The 19412-nt window shown below is 51.3% G+C and overlaps 1 protein-coding gene across 7 annotated transcripts in view; it reads right to left on the reverse strand.

Moving 5' to 3' along the window:
- Positions 1 to 19412, reverse strand: part of MAP4 (microtubule associated protein 4) — a 142860-nt gene that overhangs the window by 20955 nt on the left and 102493 nt on the right. For all 7 annotated transcript variants that reach the window (XM_051806041.1, XM_051806040.1, XM_051806045.1 and 4 more), the window contains one exon: positions 744 to 844. In XM_051806041.1, the coding sequence (XP_051662001.1) occupies positions 744 to 844 (101 nt within the window). The remainder of the gene's footprint in view (positions 1 to 743; positions 845 to 19412) is intronic.

Here is a 19412-nt window from a genome sequence, read left to right on the forward strand (position 1 = left end):
GAACATAAAGGGGGTGTTTGAAAGGAAACAAACGATAACGATAATCAGCTTTCTGTTTTCTGAGCGCAGCAAAGAGCCGAGAGCAGCGGGGCCTCGGGGCAGGGGGGGTCCTGCCAGCCAACCCCAAACCAAACCAGCAGGATTTATTCCAGCAGCATCAGAAGCAACAGAAGGAATGGCTGGTAAAGCTGGGATTAGCAATTGGGTGTTCCTGGCCTCCAGTCCTACGTGCAGGACGCAGGGCACGGCGTTCCAATTACGGGCACACACGGATTGCGGGCCCTAAATCCTCATCCCATCAACTCCCGCGGCCACACGGCCCCTGCCCCCGAGGGGACAGAGAGCTCCCAGCCCCACACCCCTCGGGGAATTTGGGGGTGCATTCTGAAGCTCCTGGGAGCAGAGCTCTCTGCAACAAGAGAGCCCCAGATCCCAGCAGTGCCCACTGCAATGCAAATAAAGGTGTAAACAACTCGGGAGTGTCTGTGCAGCAGGAGTTCATCCTCTGTGTTTGCTACTCCTACCCCAACCCCAGAGTGCAAGGGAATAAACCCTTCCACACATTTATCAAAGGCACTTCCAGTCACGTGGCTGAGCTGTTTGGGACTGGCTGGGTTTGGTCTGGGAAGAGGGTTCCCAAGCGGAGCTCAGAAAACAGAACCTGGGTTGGCACAGCTGAGGAAGCAGAAAAGCTGGCAAATGAAACCATGGAAGTGGAGACACTGAGCGTGGAATGGTCCTACCTTGGTCTTCTTCTCCGGGCTGGGAGGAAGCTCCTTGTTGGGAGGAGCTGTGATGTCGTTCCCTGTCACAGCTTCCGCTGGTTTGGGCTCCTCTGGTTTCACTGCAGGGGAAGGAAGGGACACTTTGTAAGTTCGAGCTTTTTTTAATAACATATCTCTATTTTTTTAGTTTACTATCATTCGACACAGCAGCAGGAGGAGAGAGAAGTGTGACAGCTACAGGTTGGTATTTCAGGGAAATTTCCCCAAGCCCAGAATTCCTGTAGGAAGAAAGGTCTTCCCTGCAATGGGACAGGTTCATCCACATGCCATTAGCATCCAATTTCTCCTGTTATTCCAGTGGGAAAAGCCGGACAGTAGTTGAAGGAAACCTGTGGTTTAATTTAAATAGCAAATCTCCCCACCTTTCAAATTATTAAAATTAATTCTTGGAATGCTAATGGTGAAGTTCTGACCTCTTCCAGGTTTTACACTGTGACTTATCCCAAAGGGGGGTTCCAGGACTTCCAGGGAAGCAGGAACACGGAGCTCCCAGTCCAACACACGTGGACCCCACTGACCCTCGTCAGTGTGGAAACCCCTGTCCCAGATTCCCTATAAATGGCTTTAACCCCCAGTTCCCAGCGGGGTTGCTGTGCAGCTGCACTGCTCTGGGCTCCCTTCCCCTGCAATTCCTGGGGCACTGGGATTTTAGGAAGGCACAAACAACCCATCCCAAATTCCTGCACACCCCCTTATCATCTGGGGATTAAATCCAAGTGTTATCTGTGCTGGATGGGGCTTTTAATAACCACCCAACAGACTGTGACACACTGAGGGCCCACCGGAGCACACAGTGACAACTCCAACAGTAAACAAGTTGTTTTCCACATCTTTCCAAAATTACTATTTATATTTCACATTTTCTTGCTTGTCAGTCTTGACAGGAGCATCTCAATTCTGGTACCAACCAGCAAATAAAATAAAGCCATGCCTCCCACCCACCCCAGCAGGATGGGCTGGCTGTTGTTATTATTTATTTCCCTGACCCCAGGAGAAGTTCAGGAGCCTTTTTTCCCTTGCATTGCATCAGCCTCTTCCTATCCATTTATCTTCTAAGTTTTGCAGTGCTGGGTTGAGCATCCTGGACACACAAAAAAGGCTTGGGAAGGAAAAAAAAGGAGCAAAATGTATGGCCTGGACACGTGTTTGATTCAAAATGTATTGATATATTTATAAACATACAAACTATATATATATTTATATATATTCAAATTCTGAAGAATTATCCATGTTCACCTGGAAAATCCCCTGTCTTTGTAGCTAACCTGCACTGGCTCCTCTCTGCTTGGTTTCTCCCCTGCATTTCAATAGCCCTTCATGTTCTCCCCCATTTCACCTGCCAGCTCCACCCACAGCAGGGCCAGAAGGAGCAGTTGTTGTCAGTGGTTCTCAACAACAACCTCCCGTCCATTCCCCTCTCCCTGCTCCCAGAAACTGCTCCACTGGAATCCTGCCAGTCTCAAACATCCCAGACATCAAGGTGCCTTTCCCTCTGCTGGAATTTACCTTTCAGGTACTGCCTGTCATTAATTATTTCAGCTAATTCAGCAGCAACACTAAACCTCCTGCTGATGATAAAGCACAGCATCCACACCACGAATTCACTGGCCCAGGGAATGCTCCTCAAAAGCCTCAGCTTCCAAAGGCTCAGGATTTAAACTCCAGCAGCTTCCACACTTTCTGAGCCAATCTGAATTTCACGGGACTTCAGGTTAATAGAAAGTGAATTAGAAACAGGGCAGGACAAGGGGGAATGGCTTCCCACTGCCAGAGGGCAGGGTTAGGTGGGATAGTGGGAAGGAATTCCTGGTTGTGAGGGTGGGGAGGCCCTGGCACAGGTTGCCCAGAGAAGCTGTGGCTGCCCCTGGATCCCTGGAAGTGTCCAAGGGCAGGCTGGACAGGGCTTGGAGCAACCTGGGCTGGCAGGGGGTGGAATGAGATGATCTTTAAGGTCCCTTCCCAAACCCAAGCCATTCTGGGACTTTATGAACCTAGATGATGATGATGATGATGATGATGATGATGATGATGATGATGATTATAAATCCAGGGGAGCAGGGTAGGGAACTTCCCTCCTTCAGGGGCTGTAATTCAGGCTCCTTCTCTCACAGCCTCTGACATTCCAGGGTACACAACCCTGTACAATTCCCCAGGGATTACAGAAGGGTAGTTCTGGGGTTTGATAGTCATTTGCCTCAATTTAAGTCCCAGCCCAAAGTGCTCATCAGGACATTTGCTTTCATTCATGGTTTAATTACGAGGGTGTTCGCTGAGCAGAGAACTGGGACCATTTCCTAGTTACAGGGAATACTGGGAAGGGCTGCCAAACCTTAATCAAATTTGTTCATTAGTCTGAAAGAATAATTTAAGAGACTTTTCAGTTTGCTTGTTCCCCCCAAGCTTGGCAACAAACCCCTGAGAGATATTTCAAAGGCATTTTGTTGGGAGCTGTAGCAGGGGCTGGGCTCCTCCTGCTCCTCCTGGTGTTCGGTGAGGGGGAAAATTCAGCTGAGCTGAGTCAGCACCTGGAATTGAATTACTCCCGAGGGAAAGGGGCTTGAAGGACAGGGAAGGACATTCCCATCTGGATCTTCCAGGCTGACTCCAAGGCATAACCCTGTCACCAGGTACTTTCCCCTGCTGTTACTCACTGCAAGCGGCACCGCGCCGTTGGCACATCCATCCCCATCCCAATTCCTCACCATTCCCTACTCTCTAAACATGATTTTAATGGTGAAAATACAACTTTTTGGGGTGTCTCAGCTCACAGTTCCACGAGGTACCTCTGCTTCACAATTTCCAAGAGCAACACTGGAGGAAATGATTCATGTCATTGGTGGGGCCCTGGCACAGGTTGCCCAGAGCAGCTGTGGCTGCCCCTGGATCCCTGGATCCCTGCAAGTGCCCAAGGTTGGACGGGGCTTGGAGCAACCTGGGATAGTGGAAGGTGTCCCTGTCTGTAGCAGGAGATGGAATTGGATGGGTTTTAAGGTCCCTTCCAACCCAAACCAGGCTGGAATTCCATATGGAAGTGCACCGGAGAGAACAAAGAGGCCGGTTCTGAGAAAATGCCCCAAGACACCTGTCCTGCCCATCCAAGATAATTGGTGCTTTCCGTGTTTTCCTTGGCAAAGTTTCTGCAGGAGGAGTTTGGCACTGGTGGGTACAAGCCTTGCTGTCACACCAGAGCCTTCTCTTCTAAAACTCTGCTCAAATTCAGCAACACTCCCTGGGAAGACCCCACCCCGGAGCTGGACCCTCTTGCTGGTTGAACCCCCGCCTTGGCCAACGCTCCCCGGTCCAGCTCCTGGTGCTTCCCAGGCTGCACCCACACCATCCCCAGCCTCCAGCCAGCTCTTCCAGGTTCCTCTGGGGACGGAGCTGAGCAAACCAAGGCCTGCAGGAAGTTGTAGGCAGCAGAAACCAGGTTCCTCCCCTGCAGCAGCCGCGATGGAACGCTCACGGCCAAGGTTGGCCACCCCAGCCCTGCCCAACCCTCCCTGAGCTGCAGGATCACACAGCCAGAAAGGAGCCAAAGCACCAAAAACTTCCCTTGGCAAAGGCCCAATAGAGCCAGCGAGCTAAAAAGCCTAATTTCAAAATAAATTTGTCACCAGAAAGCAGATATTTGCTGCTGTTGGATGAAGAACCCAGCAAACAAGACCATGTGGGTTTTGGCTCAAACCATAGTCAGAGAGAGTAAAACTCAGAATAAATAAGCAGTGGTGTTTTTTTCAGAATAAATAGTAAAAATGGGATGATCTGTGCTAAAACTACGCTCAGAGAAATAAGATTTAGCTCCTTCTGACAAAAGGGAACAACAGCCTTCCTACAGATCTGAAAAATGATGGAAAATAGAACTCTGACGTTTGTCTTGTTCGAGCAGAGGGAGCCATAAAAAACCCACTAATGAGGAAATTTGTAATTCTGCCTCCAAGAGCCAAGTTCCAATAAACACTGTGACGCACACAAGGCATGTGGAGCAGGGACAGGCTCCAGAGAGGCAACTCAGCCCCATTTGGGGGCATCAGCAGCCACCTGTAACGAGAACTCCGGTGTCTGAGGAGACCCTTAACAGGTTTTATCCTTCAGTTCTTACTTCTCTAAACGCTGCCACTCTCTAGGTGGCTCCTCCCAGCAGGTGAGGTACCTTTAGAAGAAATACAACATGAAAGGAAGCAATTAAAGTGGGTGATGTGAAGGTTTTAAGGATATAATTTTCCCCCAAAAGACCAGAGAGAAGAACAGCTGCTTTATCAACTGCAGGGAAGGCCAAAGGGTTCCTCCAAGGCTCAACATTAAAGAGACTCTCTATTATTTCCTTAAAGCTTCCCTGTTTGGAAGTGAGTCTCTCCAAAGTTTCCTGTTCAGCACCAACATTGCTCAAAAGAGCAACATCCAAGGAGGCTTCAAGCACATCCTGCCAGTCAAGCACAGAATTGTGGAGGTGGGAAAGTCCTCTCAGACCATGGAGTCCAACCATCCCCCAGCACTGCCAAGGCCACCACTGACCATGTCCCCATGTGCCACACCCACAGGGCTCTGAAATCCCTCCAGGAATGGGGACTCCACCCCTGCCCTGCCCCATCCCTGGAAGTGTCCAAGGCCAGGCTGGATGGGGCTTGGAGCAACCTGGGCTGGTGGGAGGTGTCCCTGCCCATGGCAGGGGGTGGAATGAGATGATCTTTGAGGTCCCTTCCCACCCAAACCATTCTGGAATTCTATGAATCCAGCACTCCACCTGCATGGACATCCACGAGGGGACATGGCATCACTGATGGGCTGGAAGGGACCTCAGAGGTCACCAGCCCAACCTGTCACCCAAAGCAGGTCCCAGCAGAGCAGCTCCCTACAGCCATTCCCACGTCATTCCCAAATATCAGGAAGAGCTACCTCAGTGTGAGGGAGGTCAAACCCTGGGAGGGGCTCACAGAGACTGCAAGGTCTCCATCCATGGGGACACTCAGACCTGGAAGGGACACACCTGGCCCTGATCTGCTCCCCTGTGGATCTGAGTGGAGGTTCACACCCTTCCAGGCCAAGGGACTCTGTGTTACAGCTCCACAGAGGAGGGAGCCCACCATGTCCACGATTCAGCCTTGGGTTCTTGAAGCCAAATCCTCATTATAAATAACTATAAATAGTTTCCTAGCCATAAGGAGAAAAAAACCCCATCCCACTCCTCCAAAACAATCTCTCTCCCCATCCTGTGACTTCCAGTATGGAAACAACCTTCCTGTCCAGCAGCTTTTCAGCCCATGTAGCCATTCCACATTGGAATGACAGGACCAGGCAGGTTGGAAGAGATGGTTGGAGGTCACTGAGCCCAATCCCACACTCCAATTACACCACCTTGCTCAGGGTTTATACTCTGAGCATCCTCCAAGGGTGGAAATTCTGCATCCTGGGGCTTCTCCCCAGCATCTGATCAACCTCATGGTAAAAAAGTGAAAGATAGCATCTCCCAGCTCACAAATTCCTGGCAGAAGATGTTTTACAGCTTCGCTGTGAATCCCTCACAAGTCACCCAGCGCCGTTTGCTTTCATCTGCTGCTGCTATTTCTGTTGGATGACCCACATTCTTATCCTGGAAAAACAGAACTGTCTTCTCCTGTTCACAACTCTCATGTCATTGATGACTCTGTGGACAGCAACACAACCTCCTCCCTCCCCAACCCTCCCTCCCTCCCAGGCTACAGAGCCTGAGTTTCTTTGGCCCTTCCCTGGGTGAGAGTCTCCAACACGATGTTTTATTTATCATATTTCTAATTATACAGAGCCTTTCTGAGGCAGATTGTGGATTGACACATTGAGCTCAAATGCAAGCACATGGAATCAAGCAGTCATGGAATGGTTTGGGTTGGAAGGGACCTTAAAGCCCATCCAGTGCCACCCCTGCCATGGGCAGGGACACCTCCCACCAACCCAGGTTGTTCCAAGCCCCATCCAGCCTGCCCTTGGACACTTCCAGGGATCCAGGGGCAGCCACAGCTTCTCTGGGCAACCTGTGCCAGGGCCTCCCCACCCTCACAGTCAAACATTCCTTCCCAATATCTCACCTGAATTTCCCCTCTTTCTGTCTGAAGGGATTTATAAACTGATACATTTTTTTCTATTCTGTTCTCCCTTCCTTTCTGAATTCCTCCAACTCCACGTGCTGAAGGAAAGGCACACAAAAGCATCCTTATGCCATCTCCAGCCCATGAATGCAGTACAGAAGCAAACCCTGCAGGGTCCCAGCTCTGTGAGGTGATGCTGGAACCCTGGAGGGAGCGAACACAAACCTTCAGCCTCTCTGAGCCCTTCGCCATCAGTTTGTGTAACAGCTCCTGTGAAAGCTGCTGCTGTGTGTGAAAAAACCCCAAACAGGCACTAAATCTGAAAAAGCTTTACTCTTTGTGTTCCCTGGAGGAGTACAATGAGAAAAAAGCACTTATAAAAATGCACCCATGAGGATCTTTTTAAACTTAAACCCTGTTCCTGCACTGTTTTATAAATCATGGCACTCAGCAGAAATGTGGGCAGGTATTTCTCCAAACACTGAGGAGCAGCTTAGTCAGGGATAAGCATTCCCAAAAATCCATCCTCCATGTCAAAAGGAGCAGGTGAAGACTGCAGTAGAACACCTTTTGGGCTTGAAACAGCCCAAGAAAACAGAAAAAGTACTCGTGTTCTCTAGCCCCGAGGTGAGCAGAAGCCCAAGGACGGCAGTGGCTCCATCCTGAGCAGCTCCAAGACTTCCAGGGCTGTTCCATCCTTTATCCCTATCCAGAGGCTCCCCAGGGCAGTGGGCACTGCCCCAAGGCTGCCAGAGCTGCAGGAGGGTTTGGACACTGCTCTGAGGGACAGGGTGGGATTGTTGGGGTGTCTGTGCAGGGCCAGGGGGGGACTCCCCCCTTTTCCAGCTCAGGATATTCTGTGATTCCCTTCTCCCCTCTATTAGAGTGTTTCTGTGGGCACTGGGGTCTGTCTGCCCTGAGCCCCCTGCCCTGCCCTGTCCCCCTGGGGGAGGTACCTGCATGTCCAGGGCTGGGTTTCACCTCTCCTGCCCCCGGGGCTGATCCGGTCACCGAAGGGGACCCGCGGCTGCCTCCCAACGTGCACGAGGGCAGGCACTCATCCCCCAGATCCCCACCAGGGATATTTAGCAGGCTAAGCTGAACTAAAACATCATTCAATGAAACAGCTCCATAATTCTCATCGGGATTAGAGTCATCAGCTGAAAATCCATTAAGAGAAATAGATTAAGCAATAAGGCAATGACCATCTTTATCTTTACTCTCCCTCTTGAACGTAAACAACCCCAGAAACAAAACCAGCCCGTGCTGGGGAGGCACCAGCTCCTTCTTCTTCCCCCATCACCACCCTGAAGGAGCCACTTCACCCCAACAGTCACCCCCAAACAGAGCCTGTCTGTTTAAGGCTCTGAGACAAAAATATCTACAAATACAACAAATCCCCGTTCGAGCAGAAATACAACCCTGAGCTGCTTCCTCCCCTCCAGAAAAGGCTAAATAAAACATCTCCTGCTTGACCCAAATACAGAGGAGCTCAGCATTTTATTTGGCACCAAATGCAGCTCAATCAACATGTACGTTTTAACTCATTATCCAGAACTGAGGAATAAACCAGATGTCCTCTTCGCCTGCATCTTGTAAACCCAAGACTCCAGCCTTGTTAAGATCCTATTTTTTCCCCAGCAAGGGAAATCCTAAATCAGAACTTGTTCTTCTAGAACAACCCATAGTACTTTCCATGTTCATCTCACAGGGCATGAACTGAAACCAAACAGCTGTTTCAAGTAACACCTCCCCATCAAACTGAAACCAGCAGCAAAACCACACCGGGAACAGAAGCTGTTCCAGAGGGGATGTCAGGTGGGAGCACGGAAGAAACAGCCTGAATTTGTACTTCAGGCTGTCCCTAAAGCTGGTCTGAACATGAGGAAACCTCTGAGAGTTTGGGCAGTGCTTGGCCCAGGGGACACCCGGGGTATGTCCACAGAATTCAGAGAAACCCAGACTGGTTTGGGTGGGAAGGGACCTCAAAGCTCATCTCATTCCCCCACTCTGCCATGGGCAGGGACACCTTCCACCAGCCCAGGTTGCTCCAAGAACCATCCAACCTGGCCTTGGACACTTCCAGGGATCCAGGGGCAGCCACAGCTTCTCTGGGCAACCTGTGCCAGGGCCTCCCCACCCTCCCAGCCAGGAATTCCTTCCCAATATCCAACCCAAATTTATCCTCTTTTGGCTTAAAGCCATTCCCCCTTGTCCTGTCCCTCCAAGCCTTTGTCCAAAGTCCCTCTCCAGCTTTTCAGTATCTGAAGGCACAAAGCTGCTCTTCCACACCGCTCAAGATGCAAAATAATGCCAGTCCTGTCTCGGGACACTTAAACACAAAGATGCCACTGAGGACCAACCAGTCCAAGGCCCAGTTCTTGTGTCTCACCCGATTCCAGCCTGGCACAGCAGCTGGGCTGAGGGTCCTTCTAACCCTCACATCAGCTGACACACCCCTGGCCTTGGACCTGCAGCCCAGCAGCTTATTCACCTTTATACCATGAGAGACCCATCCAGAGAAATTCCCACTATTTAGGCCCTGCCACGCTTGGCACCTCAAGTCTGCAGCAGGAATTCCCAGGGATGAGCAGTGCACGGCCTTGGCCAACCTGTTTCTGCTGCTGAACACCTCCCTGCTGTTCTCATCCCTGTCCCCAGAGGAAGGGGGAGAGGAAGGATGGAGGATGTGCTGGGAAACGCTGGTTTGAAGGTCGTGTCCCTCAAAAACCCAGAGGGTTTGACATTTTTGAGAAACCACGGCAGGGGACAGGCAACCAGGGACCCCTGACTGACCTAGAGATTACAGTACCTTCAGCATCAGTCTGGAACTCTGCCCCTGAGAAATGCCAACATTTATTTCATACTTAAGGCTGAACACACACACCCCAAGTAAGATTTTCCAGTGACCCATCACCAGCCCCTTCATCTCCCCCTTTCCTGAAATCATTTCTGCCTTTTCTGCCTCATGTCAGCTCATTATGAGGTAGCTGGGCTGATATTCCTAATCCCATAATTAACTTTAATTGTTGCAAACCTGGGGCCAGGGGCTCTCACAGCCTCACTCATGCTGGGAGCCTCAGACTCTGTGTTCACCCTCGGCACAAAGTGTTTTCCTAAAAAAGACCCTGCAGGAGAGTCAGGAGTTACACTGGACTTCGCTCATGGGTTATAAAGAAATGGGAGTGGGAAAACCAAGAGGAATTTCTGATGCACACACTGAGCTGGGGAGTGACAGAGGTGACAGATCCAACCTGGGGGGTCCAGCAGAGCTGGAATTCCTGGTGCTTCAGAGCAGAAAATGTTTCCAGGAAATGCTGGGAGGATGAGGAAAGGCAGAGGGTGAAGGGGGTGGGGAAGGACAGAGCTTAGGGCAGGTGGGGACAAGGTACAAATAAATGTGCAGGAACTCACACACAGCTCACAGGAATCCAACCAAAGCTGCCCTTGGTGCTGGGGAGAACCTGCAGTGATTCCTGGGGGACTGAGGGCCAGGGCAGGTCCTGGGCTCAGCTCTGAGCAGGACTAATCTGCAGCAGGATCTCCTGGTTTAAAATACCCGTCGTGGGCACGCGAGAGGTTTGACTGGGAACACCTTTTTAGGCTGAAATTAAACCAAATGTGCCACCACTGCATGAGCTTCAAGGCCCCTTTCGACCCAAAGCATCCCAGGATTCTGTGGTGCCACTGATACCCAACTACCTGCAAGAAAGAAATGTTTTATGTGCAATTCTAGGCCACCTTAAAAAAACCAAGAGTAGCAGGTGTTTAGGGAAAAACTCCCTAAGCCTGGGTGGGTAGAACCAGGCAAGTCTGCTTTAGCTGGAGATACCATTCCAATGATTGGAATCAGGTTGGAACCAATTCTTTAAAGAATTTTTTAGGATGAAAAAAGTGACAAAACTTGTTACTCTGGATCCAATTGCCAAGTTCAGAATGGACAGCCAGAACGGGCAGAAAAAGAGAGGAATTAATAAAAAGCAGGAAAAGATCTCTTTCTATCAGATAATATTGATCCAAAATTGGCCACTCTGGACACGTTACCTCAGGACTGGATGGAGACCTGGAAGGTGAAAGCCAGCACTGAGGCAGCAGAAGCTGCTGAGGATACCAGGGGTAACTGTGCCCAGAATAAATGCAAAGGACAGGTTTAACATCAGCTCCAGCTTCCAGGCAGCACTGCCTGCTTGCAGGAGTTATTCTTATTATAACCACCTCTCTGCTGATCAACAGGACAGGAAAAAACACTCAGCACAGAAAGTCTGAAAGCTTTGCAGAAATGTCTGAGGAGCTTCTGCCTGGTTCCTCCTGCATTCCAGAAATTCTCTCTTAACTGCACACATAGAAAGCAAAGAAAATATTTATTTGTGTTTACTGCTTTGTTTGCTTCCGGGAGAAGATAAATTCAGGGATTCCTAAGGGTGAAAAATTAAAGAGAGTAAAAAAGAAGTTACAGTTCTATGATATTCATGCCCAGGAGGGCCCCTGAGTGCTCTGCCAGCTCAGCTATGACCATATCAGCACACTCAGACCTGTGGTCATGAGGACAGCAACAAGCTTTTAAAATAAAGATTGTGAGAGGAAAAATTTGAAACCTAAATGCTGAACAAACCCTTGGCAACAGGAATGAGCCATCTGCAAAGCCCAGCCCAGGCACAGCACCCCGAGCACTCCCATCTCTCTGTGACCTTTCCATCCATCACTGAGGCTCAGCCCCGCTGGGGAAAACATGTCCACCCTCTTCAGATGAGCTTTTCAATGTTCTTCTGAATTAAAGATCCCACAGACCTCTGTTTTGGAGTAGCTGCCTCTTGAGCTGGACAGAATTCACCAGCCAAGCCAAGCTGGGGTTCCTACTTGCCCAAAATGTGAACCCCGTTGCTCGTTTGCCTCCTTGCAGTTAAACCTCAGTGGCAGAGCAAGTGCTGGCAAGTCCCACCACCCCAAAAAACCTGGGGCATGAAAGGTGTCACTAAACCCCACCACCTCAAAAAACCTGGGGCATGAAAGGTGGCACCAAACCCCACCACCCCAAAAAACCTGGAGCATGAAAGGTGTCACCAAACCCCACCACCCCAAAAAACCTGGGACACGAAAGGTGTCACCAAACCCCACCACCCCAAAAAACCTGGGGCATGAAAGGTGTCACCAAACCCCACCACCCCAAAAAACCTGGGAAATGAAAGGTGTGCACAAACACAGTAATTTCTGGTTTTTTCTGTTCCACATTCGCTGCTGACATCACTCCTGTCATGTTTCAGTTCTCAAGACCCTCCAACATTTAAACACCAAACTGAGCCCTGGTGAACCACACAAAAACCACACGGGGCTGGTGGAGCCCGAGCCAACACGTGCCCATGTGCCTCATCCAAACCTCACCCCAGCTCCAGCCAGGACCTCCCTGTGCCCACCACGGGAGACCTGATGGATCCCTCCTGCCTGAGAGGACCTGACAGCTCAGCTCAGGCTCCAAGGGACCCACGCCTGCCCCCCGTGAGGGGCCACCCAAGTGCCACGGCTCCGTCTCACGGCTGCCAGGGCCACTCAAACTCTGCCCATCCAGCAAGGAACAAGGGAACACTGGGATGATGGAGAGGGGAGAAGGTCCCCATCCTGAACACCCCATCCCTGGGAACCTCCAAGGCCAGGCTGGACAGGGCTTGGAGCAACCTGGTCTAGTGGGAGGGGGAATGAGATGAGTTTTAAGGTCCCTTCCAACCCAAACCCTCCTGGGATTCTGGGATAAGGTGAGACACGCTGGCACTCCAGAGAGGGGAGTTTTGTACTGCCCAAACCTTGTCCTACAGCTCTCCAGCCACGAGACCTGCAAACTGAAGCACCTTGGGGAAATGATTAGAGGGAAGTAAACCCTAATTAGGCGCAGGGAGTGATTAGTGCCAGCGGGGTGAAGGCCGGTGACCAGAGGCCGGCGTGGGCAGTGGGAGTCACCTGAGTGACCATGGGGTGTCACTCACACACCACGGAACCAGCAGAGAACTAATCCACGGGCAGCAGAGACTGCCCTTGCCCTGCTCAGCTCAGCAACCCCAATTCAGCGGTTTGGAGCTCTACCTGCGCTCACAGCCCTCTCCAAACCCCCCTCTCCACACACCCCTCTGCACACCCCCCTCTCACACATCCCTCTCACACACCCCTCTCACACACCCCTCTCCACACACCCCTCTCCACACACCCCTCTCCACACCGGGGCTTTACTCTCCCCTCTCAGCACGACAGCCCATTATCCTTCCCATTTAACATCCATCCTCCGAGGCAAATCCTCTGAGGGTTTAGCAAACCAGCCACAAAAGGAGCCATTGGATGCAAAAACCCTCATGCAAATCTTTTGTCTTTATCCCCTGACACATTCTCTTTCCTCTCCCCGTGCAGAGCTCCCGTTAATGCGGGCGACAGACAAAGGACAGACACCATCCTCGCATCCAAAATCTGGGAAAAAAGCAGGTTTATTGCTGGCTGAAGCTGGCAAGAGGGACAGAGATGTTGTTCCAGGCGGGAGAACAAAGATTAACTACTATTCTCACAGATTTTAAATCCGGGAAGAGTGAGCTCATACATCACAGCACTATCGAAACAACAACCCCACCGAACACAACAAGCTGCTATTGACCCTCGGAATGGGAAAAGCTCCATTGAAACGGGGGGTTTGGGAAAGAGGTTCCAGAAAGTGACAGGGAAATTCCACTTCGAATTTCAGCACAGGGACGAGCTTAACTCTGTAAATCACTGCCCCCATCACTCTTGCTGCTCCCCTCACACAGAGATCCCAAAAGGTGCCAAAGGCTTACGGGGAAAAGCACAATTGGCAGATTTTTTTTTGGCACGGGTTGAAAGGTTTGAACTTTGACATGGCCCCGGCTCTAACAAAACAGCTTGTGATCAGAGGGTACCTCTGCTCCTGGGGGCTGTGGCAGGACGGTGCCCAAAAGAGACCGGCACGGATCCCCGTGGATGCCACGGATTTTGGATGTACCGGTCGGGTTTGGGACCCCAACAAGCAACTAACAGCCGGTGCTGCAAGGGATGCCGTGCAGGCAGCCGGGCAATAACTTGTCACGTTTCCCCTCCATCTTTATCTATCTGGAAACCCAGCCTTTGTTCCACCTCCCTGGTGAGGACCATGCCGCTCTCCCGGCTGTCCCGGCCGCCCACCCTGCGCCTCCGGGCTCTGAAGTCACTCAGTGGCTTCCCAGCTCCTGCCTGCTCACTGCCCAGGGAGGTAAAAATTAGTAACATACCATCACGTGGTAAATCTCCTTGCTTGGGAGCCGGGGAGCTCTGCACATTGCTGACCTGGATTTCTTTTCTTTCCGGAGGAGCCGTTTTGCCGGGTTCCACCTCGGCGCCTTTGCCTTTGGGGGAATCGAAGCCCCCGGCGGCTCCATCGGCGGCATTTCTCTTCTCCTTCTTCCCCGCCGCCTCCTCCCTCTCTTTGTCCTGGCTGCCGATTTCAGGGATTTGCTCCAGCTTGCTCTGGTAGACGCTCGGGCTGCCCAGGTCTTTCTTCCCCGAGTTGCCGGCGCCGTTCCACTCCTCTCTCTTCTTGGCCGCCGGCTCCTCGGCGGGCAGGGACTGGTGCTGCCTCCCGTCCAGGCTGGGCAGCCCCGCTCGGCTCTGCTCGGCGCCCGAGCCGCAGACAGATGTTTGCTCTTCTGCCACGGTCATTGACCTCTTCATCGGGGCGCTCGGCTTCCTGGCCGTGGGGCTGGAGCTCTGGGTCAGGCTGCTATTAGGAGAGAGCAGCCCAGTGGCGACGTCTTCTCTAAGCACCGGCTCAGGGTATTTATCAGCCAGGTTAAGGGTTAGGGGCACCGACAAGTGAGAGCACTCTGACATCGCACGCCTCATCGCCTTCCTTTGGTGGGCAGCCCTGTCCAGGAAACTGCCTTCATCCTCACAGCCCAGCCTGTCCTCCATCTCCTCCTCCAGCTCGGCGCCGTTGTTGAAGTAACTACTTTTGGAGTCATCTTGGGCGAGCTCCACCGTGGTCCTCGGAGGGTCTGCCTTGGGTGCCGGTGAGGAAGGGGAGAACCCGCTCTGCCCGTAGCTGTCATTGACCACCCCAATTACACAATAGCTGGGGGCTCCATCTTTTTTCACGGCCGCTTCGTTAGACCCCGAATCCTTAGGCAGGATAGGGTGGAAATTGGGATTCCAGACACTGATTTCCTGCTCCTTCACGTATTTGCTGGGATCGCTCTCGGACACGGACAGATGGGGCAGGTTTGGCTCCGGCTGGCACTTGGTCTCCACCCCAGCCTTACCGACTGCCTTCTCCTGATCAGTGATGGCTTCATTTTTCCCCAGCCCGGGGCCGGGTTTTTCGGCTCCCGCCTGTCCCACGCGAAAATCTGTCGCTTTAGGGTTTGCAAAGTTCCCTTCCGCAGAAGGAAACGTGTCAGAAATCAGAGACCAGCTCTCAAGGTGACCTGCAGCCGCCTGGTATTTTTTGCCTTGCACCTCAATTTCTCTTTTGTCTTTCTGAGCTATTTTTAGCTCTTTGTCTAGCTTCCCTTCGAAGAAGCAGAGCTTGTCCTCATCCGTGAATCCGGCGTTCTTAACGAGCCTGTCCTTAATCGGTCCCCCCGAGTTTACATTCAAGCCAATCTCGTTAAGCTTCCCCTCGGTCCTCTGCCACTCGAATTCGGTTTTGCCGAAGTCCTTCGGGGACTCCATGAGGTGGAAGGCTTCCGAGAAGCTCTCGCCGCCCTTGCCCTTGCCCAGCTGGCTGTACTCGGAGAGCGGCTGCTTGTTGGACAGGGACATCCCGGCTGGCTCCGCGTCCTCGGGCGGCTGGAGCGGCGATGGAGCTGCCGAGCTCCGATGGAGCTGCCGAGCTCCGGCTGCCGGCGCCGCTGACGACACAACGTGCCCCCTGTTATTCATGACAAAACTCCTTCCTCCCCACCCCCTGCGCCGTCGCCTTCATTTGCTGCAGTCAGCCACTAGTTCAAAAGAAAACGGGCAGGTTCCATCCCTTTGTGGGAGAGCCGAGGAATTCACTCCGGACACACGGACACCCGGCCCCGGGCACCGGCTGGGGGGGTTTAACCGCCTCGGGGAAAGGGCTTTTCTGGGAGAAGTGTCTGGGGGGTTGTCACGCATTTGGGGGAACATCCCCATCTCCTTTTGCTCTGTCCAACTCTGCTGTGATCGATGCTTTTATCAGGTTAATTCCTGAGCCACTCCAGGAACGAGCAGGGACCAAGGTCAGCAATTCTCCCCGCAAACAAACCCGAAACACAACCCCCCCCCAGCCCAGCCCCAACACCACGGCACAGAATGACCTCTTTCAGCACAAGGCCTTTGTTTTCCCTGCATTTTAATATATTCTTTTGGAGTCAACAGTGATCACAAGTCCTGCTGTAATGAGGATTTCACAATTCACAACCCGGGTCGCTCCTGCGAGCGAGAGGACAAAGCTGAAAAGGATGGAATGGGACGTGTTTGGAAAGGCCTTGGATACTGCAAGCTTGATATTCATTTTTTTTTAAATGGGAACATATCTTACAATATTTTTAGCTGATTTAAATATCCCATATATCTGTGTTTTGAAACAGCTGCCTCTTGAGCCTGACAGAATTCACCAGCCAAGCCAACCCCAGGGCCCAGTTGCCCAAAATATGAATTTCATTGCCAGTTTTCCTGGTTGCAGACAGATATTTTTTTTTCTGTCATGCTTAATTTACCCCCAGCATTGCTCATTTTGTGTTGACCTGTCCCAGACCAGCCTCGACATGTCTGACATCCACCACTGGGCCTCTGTTCCCAGCACACCCACAAGGCTTTTCTGACTGGGAGCCTTGATTTGGACACTGTTCCCCTGGTCAAACTGGGCTGGGGATTGTTTGGAAACTGCATTAGCACCGAACTGCAGATTCATCTTTTATTCTTAAGTGCCTGATGCAGATTAATCCTTGACTAAGGCAAATTTCCCTCTCTGAACCAGGGTCACAACCCATCGACCGCTGCGGATATCGATACGTTCCACTCGGGGAGAGAACGCTGTCCTCAGAGCTGATGGAAAAGGCCTCCCCTGCTCCAGCTGAACTGAGAGAAATGTATTTTTATCCCCAGAGCCTGCAAGTTCCTCTACGCCCCCTGAATTGAACCTGCTGTGAGAAATGCTACAATCCACACATTTATCTGCTTGTATTTAAGCTTTGGATTTAAGGCAGTGCTATATTTAAAAACAATGACTAAGGAACTGTAAGTTAGATGAATCTTTCCTGACAGCCTCTAATTAACCAGAATAGTTCCACCCACAACCTTCACTCCTCAAAGAACCTCAATGATTTTTCTCTGCTCTAAAACACTCAGAGGTGTCTTGCTGGTGGAAAATGGGCTCTCAGCTCACGGCTTGTGTTCTCCCTCCTCGCTGATGTGGGACTAATGTTTGCAAGCACTTGCTCACTCTGAAAGTACTTGTTCTGCTCCCCAGACTGGCAGACCTGGGAGTCTCTAATCCTGTGTAATTACTGTTATTCCTCCACCACTGAGTCAATCCAAACCAGGAGTTTTTTACAGGAAATCTCAATCCATCAGAGATCCCTTAAAGCACTTCCCCAGGAGCGAGGGCAGGTCTGGAGAGCTCTCTGAAACCACCCAGGGGCTTTGTATTTGATTTTTTTTTTAAAGTAAACCATTCATAAGAGAGAAGAAAACCCTCTTTGATTTCGGGGCTGGTACCTCAGAGCCTGGGATCAGGGAAGGGATCTGCATCACTGGAGAGAAAGGCCTGACTCACACTGTCGATGGACAGCCAGGAAGAGCCACCACTGCTGCTTTATTAAATAATATTTGTTAATGCAGGAAATGAACCCTATTCAATACCTGGGCTCCTCAGAAGCAGGAGAGTGCTTAGCCATGAAAAATCTCTAAAGTCATCTAATATTTAATCTCTCAGAACATTAATGGAGGTAACGCAGAGTTCACTCGCCGAGAGCTTTTCAACCTGCCCACAGCACACTGTTCCCTGATTCCTCCCCAGTTCCAGTGCCCCAGCCTCTACCTGCTGCCAGATTATCTTTTTTAAATCTGAATTCATTAATATTCTGCTCCTGAAGCTGTGCCATGGTGGTTGAGATTCCAGCAAGGCCGGGAATGGCCACTCCCAAGCCGTGACCAGCAGCCCTCACAGCTTTGGGCCCAGTTGTTCCTTTGGATTCTTACAAACCCTACATTTTCTGAAGAATTAAAAAGGAAACTAGTCAGTGAAGATAAGCCAGAAAGGGTGGGAGGATGTTCAGGATAAAGAGATCTTGAAAAGCAACTCAGATGATAAAGGGCTCACACTGAAGCAGAGTTGGGTTGGAAGGGTGACTTAGACACCCTGAAATTAAGCCCAACCACTGCTTTTATCCTCAGTTCAACTTTGAGGAAGATTTCACAGTCCTCAAATACCAAATCTGGGCTTTCACAGTCCTTTGGGCTCTCCCCCATCTTTCAAGTCAGATAAGAGCAGTGAAATCCTTATGAGCTCTTGTCAATCAGGCCCCGGTCCAGCTCCTGGACATGGAGCTTCACCCACTGCCTGAAGCTTCTCACCCCCTCCCCTGGTGAGCCAGGACCTGTTTCATGGGGAGGAAGGGTATGTTTTCCCTGTTCACATCCTCTTATCACCACTAAACCCTGCCTTTTCCTGCAGGCCCAGCTGACACAAATCAGCCTGTCAGGGACGCCGAGCACCCTCAGCCCAGATCACCCCAGCACCAACCAGTGGTTTATCTGAGCTGCTCAGATCTACCCTGATGCTTTTATTGTCCTCCTGCACGCGATCGTTTTCCAAGGGCAGACATCCCCACAGGATCCCTGTGCCCTTCCCTGGCCTGGGCCAGGTGGAGCAGGGCCGTGCCAGCCCCCGGAGCGGGCACATCACTACACCCCACGTCAGCACTAATGCCCAATCTGAGAGCTCCCAGCCTCAGCAGATGAATCAGCCTAGTGCTTCTATTTTTGCTTCACTCCTGAAGCTATTACTTATCCCTGCTAATGCCTCTGATTTTTTCTCCTTTAATCTCCCCCCATCGTTCCTGTGCAGCCTCTTGTGCTGGTTTCTAAGGCAACCTCACTTTCCAGGATGCTGAGCTCCTCCTGCCAGCAGCGGCCACGTGACCTCCAATTAAGAGTTATTCCCAATAGCAGTGATCAGAGGGAGCAAACCACGAGGACACGCTCTGTGTGGCCCCAGAACTGGGATTTACCCCCTCCCTGGGCCCTGTGCTCACACACACACACGGGTTGTGCTGCTCCAAGTGCAAAACCAGCCCGACACTCCTGCTGAACTCACACTTCACTTCATCCCACACTCTGCAAGAAACCAGGCTGAAGGATAAAGCTGGAATATTTAGGACTCTCACCATCAGAACTTTGCACTACAAGCTTAACATTTCAAAGGTGTGGAGCTGTACAGCCCTTAAACAGCCTCATGTTTTATAGGACGGGTCATTTACAGATCAAATCCTGCTCTAGAATTTACATGGGATCCATTAAAAATCAGAGATCAGCCAAAACCAGAATTAACACACACTCAAGAGTGCTTCCAACTCGA

Source organism: Manacus candei, unplaced genomic scaffold (assembly GCF_025592945.1).
Source record: "Manacus candei isolate 608988 ecotype Guabito, Panama unplaced genomic scaffold, ASM2559294v1 h1tg000066l, whole genome shotgun sequence".
Taxonomy (NCBI): Eukaryota; Metazoa; Chordata; class Aves; order Passeriformes; family Pipridae; genus Manacus; species Manacus candei.